The sequence below is a fragment of the Pezoporus wallicus genome, unplaced genomic scaffold (assembly GCF_028554395.1).
Source record: "Pezoporus wallicus isolate ANWC-B61680 ecotype Strahan unplaced genomic scaffold, APGP_CSIRO_Pwel_v1 contig_6155, whole genome shotgun sequence".
Lineage (NCBI taxonomy): Eukaryota > Metazoa > Chordata > Aves > Psittaciformes > Psittacidae > Pezoporus > Pezoporus wallicus.
The window spans coordinates 1893065-1905557 of NW_026637610.1; the positions used below are offsets into that span (position 1 = coordinate 1893065).

Sequence of the window (12493 nt, forward strand, 5' to 3'; positions counted from 1 at the left end):
TGATGACTTTTTCATCACAAGGCTGTCTCCTCCCTGCATCAAAGTTCATCCCTTGAGCTGTCTTTTGCAACAGACCTGGTATGTAGAATCCTTTCCTGTCACCTTTAATGTCTTCATTAGTCTGAGTTCCAGCTAGGCTGGACCAAAAAACATTCCTAATTTTGTCTTCAAGCATCTGAGCAATACTTCTGTGCTTCTCTTTTGTTGCCAAGCCTTGATTCCATTGTTTGTATGCTCTCTTTTTGTGTCTGTCTTCATTGCGAAGCTTCCTGCTTAACCATGTGTGCTTTCTGTTAAGTATCTTTCTTAATGGATGGTTTGTTCCTACACTCTGAATTTCTCTTTAAACAATGGCTTAATCAGTTAGCTACCTTGGACAGTTTCCTATCATGGGTGAATCTCAGGGATTCCTAACAATTCCCTGAATAAGCTGAAGTCTTTTCCTGAAGCCCATTTTTTTAAACTCTGCTGCTTATCTTCCTCCAAATTCCCAAACTCAATTGTATCGTTGTCTTTATGGAGCTTACTGTCTAAATCAAACTCTTAAATTTACCTGACTTAAAGTAAAACAAAGCAACTCCCATTAGTTCATTTGAGACACTTTTACAGTAGTTATTGCTTAGCCCGGCTGATTCAAGTGAACTGGCTAACAAAGCAGCTCTCAATACCTCAGTGTTTGCAAACAAAGGAGGTATGATCTTCAGTCAGCTTTACTGCTTAAGACAACTTACGGCATTACATTTTTATTTCCCCTTACTAGCTGACTGTGCTCCTTGTTTTATTTCAGTAATGATCCTCCCATTTATGATATTGAAACTTGGACCTGCTTCACATATAATGGATGAACTGTGGTTATTGTGGTATTGCCTTAGAAAATGATTCAGCATGAGGGATTATGAAGAGAAACGTACCCTTTCTTTTCTGAGGCTAAATCACTGCTCATCAGTGAAATATTCTGTCCCTGGTTAAAATAGGGCATTCAAAGAGATGACATGCCAGTTTGCACTCAAATAACTGCTGCTGCCCCTCAGTCTTCCTCTGTAATATAGCTCGCTCTATCCATGCAGCCTTGTTTTGCTACAAATCTGAATACCCAAAGCAAGCTGCATCTTGATGTAGTAACTTCAGTGATGCTTCTGTGAAGCAGACAAGTCTGCTGGGCTGAACAGTGAAACACTGCCTGTTCACAGTTCTGCTTTCATGATTTTCTGTATGTAATACTTCTGACATGTATCAGTTATTCTGCCTGGGTGGTTTTTTTTTGGGGGGGGGGGCGGGGTGTTTGTTTGTTTGTTTGTTTAATATAAAATCATTTGCTTGTACATAAAAATTAACTAATTAGGTACACCTGAAGTGGTGGTACAGTTTCTCCAGACCTAATGGCCTTCAAACATGTTGTGCCTGCACATGACTATAGGTTCACCACTTCCAGTGGCTAACAAAGCTCATAAATACATTGCTGTATTTTTATGGTGTGTCCGTTAGGAAACCAACTGAAAAAGAAGTTTTAATATAGAAGAAAGATATAGAAGAAAAAGAAGATGTAATATAGTCTGGATGAGGCAGCATCTGTAAATTGGGAAATACTTTGTGTAACTATTAGCCTCAGCCAGGTCAAGTTGCCTGATTTAGACAGATGTAGAAAACACAGCTGTATTTAATCCCAGTCTCCTGAGAAATTCGGTTAGGGTTGGGGTTTCTTTGTTTTTGGTTTGTTTTTTTTTTTGTTTTGTTTTTTTGGTGTGTAAATTGCAATTGAGATGTTGAATTTTACTTACGATAAATTTTAAATTAATGATTTTAACGATGTTACAAGAATTTCTCAGATTTCTAGAAATTACCCGTTGAAAACCATACACCTGCAGCTAGATTTGACTGCTGTTAGTTCCTTTCTGCAGACTCTAATCTTTTGCAGTGTTCAATCCTTGACTAATAAGGTGGGATTTAGAGATGGTTTTTGAACTCGAATTCTGGATATACTTGTATGTAAGTTACAAGGTGGGAGTGTAAAAAAAAGGCTTAGAAAGCAGGGTTGTGTCAAGACCAGCATGGTTTATCACCTGGGCTGGCTTTGCAGAAGCGCTAATACATCCTTGTAAAAAGTCTGGCCAGCACATCTGCTGCTTCTACTGCTTGAGGTATGAATCGTATTTTTGTTTGTAGTTATAAAAGAAGGCTCAGTGGTTCTTGCTTTGCAGACATGCAGGCTACATGGCTTTTAGTACACTTTTTCTTTCCTCTCATGCATGTTAGCTGTGGTAGCTGTTAGATCTGTGTGAGCTAGATGATATGAACAGATTGATGTTTTTACTGTTTCCTAAAAAGACCTGTAATTTACCTCTGTGTTTCTTGCATTAATTCTTGCAAATTGAAGACTTAAAATTATTAAGAAATGGTTTCTCAAGATAGAATCTGTTGTGTCAGTATAGCGTAATATATGCCTGCTGCTTTGTCTTCTTTCTCCAACTGCCATTGTTTCTTTGAAGCATTAACGTCTCGCTTCTGTTATTACAGTTGCTTATGAACTGATTTGGGAACTGATCCAGCTTTAAAAAACCCAGATCTTTAATCAGTATTGCAGTACCAAAAAAAAATAAACTTGCTTTTTCAACCCCTTTCTTGTAGAAATGGACATACTAGCTTTACTACAGTTTAGCTTTAGGAGATAGCAGTGATTTTCAATGAAGTAATATATGAAATAGAATAAAATTTAATTTCAGTGGAAAAATTGCAGGTAAAGTTAGAAATCTTACATGCCTGGAGCAGTTACTGTTTTAGAGATGATGGAGAAGGAAGAGAAAAATACTCCTTTCTGTGGAGATGGAGTTGTCAAGGCAGTGTTGCTCTATTACGATGAAAATGGTTGCAGTTTGGAGAAAATAAGTCATGTCAAAGTTCACAACATTAATTTGCAGTGTTTGTTAAACTGTTCTTGTCTTGCATGCACTATAGTGATTGCCACTTCCATATGGCTCTCGCCATGGATTGAACAAATGTAAATACATTATTCTAAGCAAGCGTTCCAGATCCGTCTCAAAGAACCAAGATGCCATGTCTTAAGGAGGGAAAGCAGGCTAGAAGTTGTAGCTGGTCTCTTTCTTGTCAATAAATCCTGTATAAGGAAAGTGATCATATAAGATAAATGTATAAAATCCATTTTGAAGCTTTTCTGCTATTGTCGAAACCACATGGAGTAACAGAATAATTTAGGTTGGACAGGAACTTCAGAGGCCATCTAATCCCAGCATCCTTTTTTAATTGGGGGTAGCTAGATTGTAGCTTGTCCAGTTGAGTTTTCAAAGTCTCCCAAGATGCCACAGCCATTCTGAACAGCAAGTTCCTGTGCTGAACTTCCCTCATACTCATTATTTTATTCTTTATAGCCAACCAGAATTTAGCTTTCTGCCACTTTTGACTGTTGCTTCTTGCTCTTCCACTGTGTACCTCTGGGAAAGATCCGGTTCTGTCTCTGTAACCATTCTCCAGGTTGGTGGAGATGCAACAGAGTTGTCTGTTAGCCCTCTGTTCTGCAGGCTATGCTAAACCAGTTCCCGCAGCCTCTCCTCATATGCCATGTCCTCTGCTGTCTAGATGCCTTAGCAACAGATCCACTGAACTCTCCAGTTCGAAAATGTGTTTCCTGAATGCTGCATATTCACAGAATCATAGAATGAGAGAATGGTTTGGGTTGGAAGGGACCTTGAAGGTCATCCAGTTCCAACCCCCTGCCATGGGAAAGGACACCCTCCACTACACCAGGTTGCTTAAAGCCTTGTCCAATGTGGCCTTGAACAGTTCCAGGGATGGGGCATTTAACAAGATTCTCTTGCTCTATGGGTCTTCAGGCAATTTTGGTGGTTCATGTTTTCAAAATGTATTGGAAAAACCTTTCCATGTATTTAGAAAAGGAAAATACTGGTTGATGGAATAGAAGATTGAGCTGCAGTTGAGATGACCATTATAAAATACTTAAGAGTCAGAGCTGGAGAAAGTGTGGGACAGGCAGAAAACTTAAGTTTAAAAAGAAAAAGGGTAATTTGGGTGGTAATGTGGAAGCAAAACAAAGCAGTGTGACAGTCATGTCCATTTGGGCCATTGGAAATAGCAGGAGAAAGAATGGTCATGTAGGACAAGGAAAGCTAGAGCAATATATCACAGCATCATGAAAGTGTTAAAAAGTTTCAGCAATGACGACTGGAAAGAATGGAGGTGTCATAGGGAATGCTTTCTTTGAATGTATCTGTAAATCCATAACACTGTGTGGTCATGAATGTGGGCAGGAATTCAGACTAGGACCCGAGATTTGGTAAGTTATTTGTCTCCTTCTGTTAAATGTAAGTAAGCATATATAACCTTCCTACTTTGGAAGGTGTTGTAATGTTTCATTAGTTTGTTCCATACTTCAGGCATTGGCACAAAATTAACATTCCATCTTCAAATGTATATGTAGCAGTAGCAAGAGCAAAGGCTTTTACTGGAATACAATATATGTGAAAAAGACCAAAAGAAATAAATGTTTCCTTGTAATGGGAGTAAAGGGATGGCACTTTCTTGTAAAGCTTAATACTAGCTTTTTCCCCTATACTTTCTGAAAAAACAATTATTTTGATTTATCGTTCATAGTTTTGAGGATAACCTTTGGGAGGAGATTGTTTTTTAAATGAAATATGAATTTGGCTTTGTACTGAACCTCCCAAAAAAGGGCTGTGGCTGGAGAATTCATTTTGTATGATTGCAGAAGCAAATGATCTGAGTCAAGTGGCCTGGTCAGATAATTAAGCTACAACAGAAAAAGCTCGCAGAGTCAGTCAGTTGTGATTATTGGTCCAGTATGGCTGGATGTCTGATTCCTTCTGAAAAATTTGAAGTGGCTGTTTCTATTATCATTAACTGGGGAGTGCCAGCAACAAATCTGGAAGAATTACACTGCCACTTTAAAGAAATCCAACAAATTTCAGCTGGAATATAAGTTTAATGATGAATTGATGGCTGTTTATCTGCTATTCTGACCAGCCCTTAGAATTTGAAGATTTGCAAGAATAATTCCCATATTACATGACTGCCCTATTTCTGAATTCTTGCGTCTGTAGGCAGACCATGACAGAGTGGCAGTAAATGTGTATGCTTAGGTGCTGTTTGTATCTTCTTAGGTGGTTGGTTTGGAGATTTTTGTTTTGTGTTTGGGGTATTTTGGGTTTTGTTTGTTTGTTATGTGAGTTAGAAGTTTAATCATTTTCAAACTACCTCCAGAGCATCTAGGAAAGTTCCTTTAATAGTGAAGTGTTGCTTAAAGGGAGTTGCTTAAAGTGTCTCACAGAAGTAAGCCTTGGAAGCATTTCTGAAATATTTCCCTGCTAAGCAAGAGGGATGTCATGAAATGAAACAAAAAAAGAAACAATATTTCATTTGTATGGAAGGATAACGTACCTTTAATCTAAACCAGGCTAGTTCAGTATTAATGGTTTACTTGTGGAGTTCAGCAGTTTTAAAATAGAAAACTTATTGGTATTTTCTCTACCACATGTCAGACGAATTAATCACATAGAAACACACACACGTTGCTGTACATCGTGGCTATCAAAAAGCCAAAGCACTGGCTGTTTAGCAGGGGTTGTAACTTTGAATACAGCTATCTTAATTTTAAAACAAAAATGTTCAGCTTCTGGCATCATACATAATAGCATTTCTAATGTTTTTAAACAGGTATTAATGTAGTCAAGCTGTGTTTTTTCTTCCTTCTGTAATCATCTGCTCAGTGGTGCACTCTGTAACTAGTAGCAGGAGACAGAGGAGTGGCCTGCTGTGATTGATGGGGCGAGGCTCAGCAAACTGAAAGAGTCCCATCTGGATTAGGTTTTGGGAGCAGTCAGATGTTGAGAGGGAGGTCAGTAAGCCCGGCATTAGCTCCCCCTCCTTCGACACCCCTATCATCCACACTCAGGCACACATTGCATTGCTCACACACCCTCATCTGTAATTGATGCTTGCTTTGGGCAGATGCTGTATGGCCTGGGACTAGAGCAGCTGCTAAGTTTATGGAGAATAAAGGGAGCAGGATGGTACAGCAGGTATTTTCACTTTTATTTTCACTTGAAACTCATGATTTTAGTCAAGCCAGGGCATTTCTTGTAACCAGCTGCACCACTGCATGCAAGTCTTCTAATACATGTTTTATTGGTTAAGTCTGAAGGAGAGCAAACAATGGCGATGATTATGTATGTGTTATGCTTGATATATCTAACGGAGCCGTTCTTATAACCAGCAGGTTTACAGAGCAATGTTGCATTTTTCTTGTTTCCGTGCCCTAAGGATACGATGCAGTTTGGCTCATTTAACTACACTATGAGAGGCTTTCTCTAAATGTGAAACGTCTCTTGCCAAAGAAACAGAACGCACCAAACAGAAAATAGAGTAAAACAAACAATAAACTGTTAGTTAGACTTTAAAATGCAGGCAAGCAGAAAGGTTTTCATTGAATAGATTTTTATGCTGCAAATGTGGAACACTGCATAAGTAATGTTTTCTGTGCTCTGTCTTTTGTGTACAAATACAACAAGCTTTCTTTATTATGTTTTGACACTTTTCATGCGTTTCTTAATTATGAAATCCTTTCAGAGCAGAAGATGCTGAAAAGGCATGTTGAGATCTGAGATACTAGGAGCATTTTCTAAATTCTAAGCTTTTCTTCAAGTAGAGTTAATATATATGGAATAGGAGCGCCTTCACTTACCTGCATCATTGGAATCCTTTCTTTTTTTGTTCTTTAGAGTTCAACATTTAACCAGAAAGCAATAAATCAGATTTTATACACTGCCACGTAAAGCATATTTTTCAGTTGAAATGTGGTTTTCATTAAAACTCGGGCCAGAACATTTAGCAGAGCCTGACTGTCTGCCATCCTTTGTTCTTCTTTCTGTTGCCAACAACTACTTTTTTTTTTAATGCACAAAGTGAGCATTAAGGGATCATTTAATCTTAAAGATACTTGAAACTGAGTCTGAAGGGGCAACTTCTGTTTAGCTTCTCATGCCTAGGTTGTATTAAGCAATGTCTGTGTACTGTCACCCACAGTTTGGAGATTACTCTGATACCTGAGTTCATAGGCTAATTTAACCTCAATATTTCCTGTTGATTTTAGGGCTGTTTGGTATTTTCATCTTAATGCATTCAATCTATCATTCCATTTATTTGTTTAAGTTCACTGAATTTTAAGGAACACAGCAAAGGGACATTTTAGGTGATTGTATTTAAAGATTCTTTAAAATCTACTCAAATGTATCTGACTGTTGTGTAGTCTGGGATTTCCATCAACCACATGTATATACAAATGTGTATCTAGCTGACACTGCATTGTTCTTGATATAAATTCATATTCTCAACAATAAGCTATTGGCTTGATACCCATGTAAGTAGTAGAGAACATGTTTATACATACATGCTTTTGTACTTCATTGTAATACTGTGTTTATTTAATCAATTGTGAATCATAAATTTACACAGATTTTTAAAGGCAAAGAAAGGATACAGTAGACACTGATTTTAAGAGATTAACAACTCAGATTTGTTATCATTTTAAACTTGAGGCCCACAGTAGAGTGTGCAAGTATAATTTTATGTTTCCATTCTTTCCTCCCACTTCTCTCTCCCCCAAAAAACGCAGACAATTTAATGACCGTGCAATGCAAGTAGAGATCTTGCATGCCAGTTTTCTACTCTAAAAATGGTGAGGTTTATGTGCTTGTTTAATGTCAAGGCTGTAAATCCCAAAGTACCTAGAAGTTGCATATACATAAAGCAAACAAATGAACCAAACCAAAATCCAAAATCCAGACAAAACCAAACCAACCCCTCACCCTTCAATGTTGACTTATTAATGAGATCTCAGGTATAAATAAGTGATCAAGACCTCAGCTTAACGAGTCTAATAAAAGAGGCAGAAGAGTCTCAGCACTGTGAAGGTGCTGGAACTGCCCTCACAGTTTGCCCTTTCACGATAAATCTAAGAAGTGAATTGTTTGGAGTTTGCTGGTAAAACTAATATAAAAGTTCAACCCTCTTAATTAAATATTAGCTGTAATTAGCACTGAGTATGAATGCTTTGAATACGAATTAGGGTCTCATGGAACTGCTGTCAAGGTTAATGAGAAACAGTAGGGGGGCTCAGCAACATCTGGTTTAGGACTTGAGTAGTATAAAAACCTTTAGATCAAGTGCACCTGGACATTAGCCCTTGGTTCCTTTGTTGCCATTATTGTTCTTTTTTAACAGCTGCTGACTCTAATGCCATGTTTAACATTTGACATGAAGGGATATCTTAAGGACCAGCAGTAATCAGCTACCATGTTTCAAAGCCAGCACAGTGAAAATGCTTATATAGGCAGAAGTTTGGTTTGCTGTTGTTCATTCTTACTCCTTGCTGAAGTCCTTCCTGAAACAGTTGATTAAAAAATTTAAGGTCACCTGCCTTCTTCACAAGTTTTAAAAATACTTAACATTTAATAAATGTCTCTTGTGTAATCCAGTCATTGCTGGGTTTAACTTCATCTGGATTTTTTTGTTTTTTTAAACAGTGAAAATGTTAGGTAAAAAAAACAAGAAAAGGGACCTTGTCATTTTAATATAAGGGGATATAAGTATGCGTTTACAAGAGTTTTTTGACCTCCACTGAAAGCTAAAAAGGGCAATTTTCAGTGTAGCATTAACCTTGAAATGCTTGTAGATGTATGCAAATGAACCTTAGTGACCTAACCCTGTGAAGGAGGTAAATGTCACTGTTTTCATTTTAAAGATGGCTGAATAAAGCGAAGTAAACTACTTGCTCAAGACCAAACACTGAAATAGCAGCAAAGATGGTAATAAAATTAGGGAGGGTTTGGTTGCTGATATAAAGTTTTCGTTTTTTAGGGCACGCTAAATGCCTTTTACAAAGGAAAATTTATTTTTCCCTTCTAAACCTGCCATGTACAAAGCTGTATTCCTGTGCTGTGATTTTGCAAATTCTTAAAAACTCTTGAGTTTAGGACCAGCCACATCAGAGAACTGATGTCTGAATTACCTGAAATTGGCTGAAAATATTCTTAAATATGAAATGTAAAAGAATGTCTTTTATTTAGCCAGCCTATTTTGAAATGAGGAAATCAAGGTCTGATGAGTACAAATAAGCAAAAGCCTTACAGTAGTCCTCTGCAAGTACTTGTGCATGCTTTGGTGGACTAATAACATAGTATTTTAAAAAATAATTGAACTTTTACTCAAATATTCATTTTTACACTGCTTGATAGTTAGAGGGATAATTTTATCTTGTATATCAGCTCATCTTGAGTTTGGGATTGTCCCTGTATTAATGACCTTTAATGCTGTATAATCTACAGCATCATGTTTTGGATATCTTTTATGCAGGTTCTGAAAGACTATTGTATACATTTCTTCTCCTAGAGTTATTACTATGTGGTATGAGCAGAGCATTGAGTCAGAAGTCACTGATTGATAAATGAACATGCTCAACTATCCATCAGACAGAAAGATGGGTCTACCTAAAAAAAGATGAGGGCATTTGTTTTTAATTGCAATATGCAAATGAAATACAATTATCTTCATATTTAAAGCTTTTAAAATTTTTAAATCTATTTCTTTTGACAGCGTACGACATAGAATTTTTCTTTAAAGATTTTTATCTTAATTTAAATCTTAATTTTTTTATCTCTAATGCATTTTTAGATTCAAATGTTTAATGTTTTGATTGGATCTCCTTTTTTTTTTGCATTTGTAGCATGCAGTTGTTCAATACAGTGTACATGAGAGTATTTCTAAATATCTCATAGAACATTATTTCATATAAATACTTTCAGTATACAGTTATGTTAACAGTATTCATCCAGATCCTGCTCTGTGTGTAGATTGTATGTATTGTGTTATGCATATGGTAAGTCAGGATGAATCGCAGACCATGGGCTAGCCTTGTCAGAGCCCTGCATTGGCAGTTGTACTCGGTATCCTCTGGAATAAACTGAGCTTTGTCCCTCTTCATTGTCCCAAGTTGAGGCATTGACCTTTCCCAGTTGAAGAATAGTCTACAATTTTCCAGAGAACAGCAGATTTTTTTGTCTAAATATAATGAGATTTAATAGGGTTAGCAAAATGGATTTAATTCAGATAAGAAATTTTCTCTTCAAGAAACAACCATTGTGCCCTTTTCAGGCCAGCAGTCTTAACAGAACAGTGCCATCACTTTCTGTGTTACCTGTGCAGGATAATCGCTTATTTTATCTCATGTCACATTTCTTCTTCCTTTTTTTTCCTTTGATTTTTACAGGGTAATCAGGAAGCTACAGCACCTCCTGACACAATGGCACAGCCTTATGCCTCAGCCCAGTTTGCGCCACCTCAGAATGGTATCCCTGCAGAATACACAGCCCCACATCCTCATCCAGCTCCAGACTACACAGGCCAAACCACTGTTCCAGAGCACACGTTAAACATGTACCCTTCTGCTCAGACACACTCCGAACAGAGTGCAGCTGACACAAATGCACAAACTGTCTCCGGCACAGCCACAGTAAGTCAAGGTTATTTCTAAAGCAGTATGTTTCCACTTACACGTGTTTTTATTGATAGCATTAATTCTTACGCTACACTGAACAGTTTTGCACATAATTTGTATCAGACTTACTCACCATTTCAAGGTTGAAAATTGGTCCAAGTTTATCATTGAGCTTGGAGAACATAATCTTGGTGGGTTTGGAGCTTTTTAGGAAGCATGGAAGCTTTGCAGAGTCTGTAGTTTCTTTTTCTATGGTATTAGACAGATGAAATGATTAATAGCAAGCCCATGGATCATAGAATAAAATTTGACTAAGTCCAATATAGAAAAAAAAATGCAAAAGAGTGTTTGTAAGCATTCATTAGGAAAACAGAAACACACACCCTCAAACCAGATTGATTTTGTTATTTTTAGTAACCTCTGTATTCTTGAGACTTATGAGTAGTTTTTCATAGAAAAGTCCATTTAAAGGTATTGTGCTGAAATTACTTGTGGAACTGTGTGAATGAGCATTGTGAAGATCATGTCTGTAATACTGTATTTTCTAGAGAGCTTGTTTGTGCAACCGTTACCAAAGTTGTGCATGGATCGGTGCTCAACAGAGCAGAAATCATAGACTTTCCTTGTATTTGATTTATACGTGAAGTTCTGAAGTGTCATGAATTATGCAAGAGACTCCTTGGATGGACCTACCTTGTAATTTAAGTCAGACATTTCACACATTGATAGTTTAGTGCTTCTGTCTTAATTCTAGATTGGGACCAAATATATCAGTGCCAGCAGCTGGCAGCTTTCTGAGCCATCACCACCTGCGTTACATGTGTAGGTTCTAGCACAGAACAGGCATCACCCTGCAATTTGAGCGTGTGCTTGAACATCTCTAGTAGCTGTCCACAGGCTTGCCGCAGCCATGCTCCATTCCTCATCTTGCCTCCCATGGAGTATCTCAACCTAAAACGTTTCATGCATTAGGGCAAGAGGAAGGGGAAGGCATGTTCCCTTAAATCAGTTGTTCTGAAGGTCTGTGTTTATTGCCATGTCACTATTTTTTTTGTATGGGTATAAACCAGAAAGAAAAGCAATAGCAAAAGCACAAAAGAGTATTCCTTGCTATTATCACGGAGATGTGCTTGTAAATTAATGACACAGTTTTGTGGCTTATGCAGTAAAACAGTTCAGTCTTTCTGACTTGGTAAGTTTTTATTGCTCCGATTCTCCGTTTGCTTTAGTATAAGAAAACTTAGTTTGAAGAGCATCCTGTTTACTTATATCTCATAGTATTCTTTGCAGTGTTCCCTCTTATTCATCTGTTTGCTAAGCTAACTTCCTGGTTCATTCCATCTTTTTAGGTTTTCTTCCGTAATAATTTTTGATTGTTGTCAAACTCGTGCTATGCCACTGTCACTGGTTCTGAGGAGGAACTCTTAAGTGGAATAGATACTTGAGAAGATATTGGATATTTTCCTAATCTCATTCTTTTTCTGTTTTACTATTTTGATTGCTCTTGTGCACCACTGTGATGCCCAGCTCAGCCTTGTCATTTTTTGAAGCTGTTGGTCTGTTTGTCCGTTTGCTGTTCAGTTCTGAAGTAAAAGCTTGTCAGTGCTAAAATCAATGGTAAAACACCTGTCGACATGAGTGGGACAGGAACTCATCCCTCATCGTTTGTTGCTTTCAATTTATTGTGTCTCTTCACCCCTTTGGATTTTGCAGTTTGAAGAAATGTTCATTTCTTTATCAGAAAAGTCAGGTATGCATTTTCCCAACATTTTCCATGACAAAGGCAGATGTAAAGACATAATTTGGATCGTCATGAATCATCTTCAAGTGCTCTATTCAGTCCCAGCTCTAGCAAATCCAGTGATTCCCTGAAAGCTTCCTGCTTCTGATATACTAATAGTATAGTACTTATTTTCATATCCTTTGCTGTCTGCTCTTCTTTCCTTTTGGCCT

At 37.5% G+C, this 12493-nt stretch overlaps 1 protein-coding gene across 40 annotated transcripts in view; it reads left to right on the plus strand.

Annotated features, from left to right (window-relative positions):
• RBFOX1 (RNA binding fox-1 homolog 1) overlaps nt 1-12493 on the plus strand; it is a 1274017-nt gene that overhangs the window by 1134271 nt on the left and 127253 nt on the right. For 39 of the 40 annotated variants that reach the window (XM_057406604.1, XM_057406605.1, XM_057406606.1 and 36 more), the window contains one exon: nt 10313-10555. The exons of the other annotated variant lie outside the window; for it this stretch is intronic. In XM_057406604.1, the coding sequence (XP_057262587.1) occupies nt 10313-10555 (243 nt within the window). The remainder of the gene's footprint in view (nt 1-10312; nt 10556-12493) is intronic. 40 annotated transcript variants of the gene reach the window in all.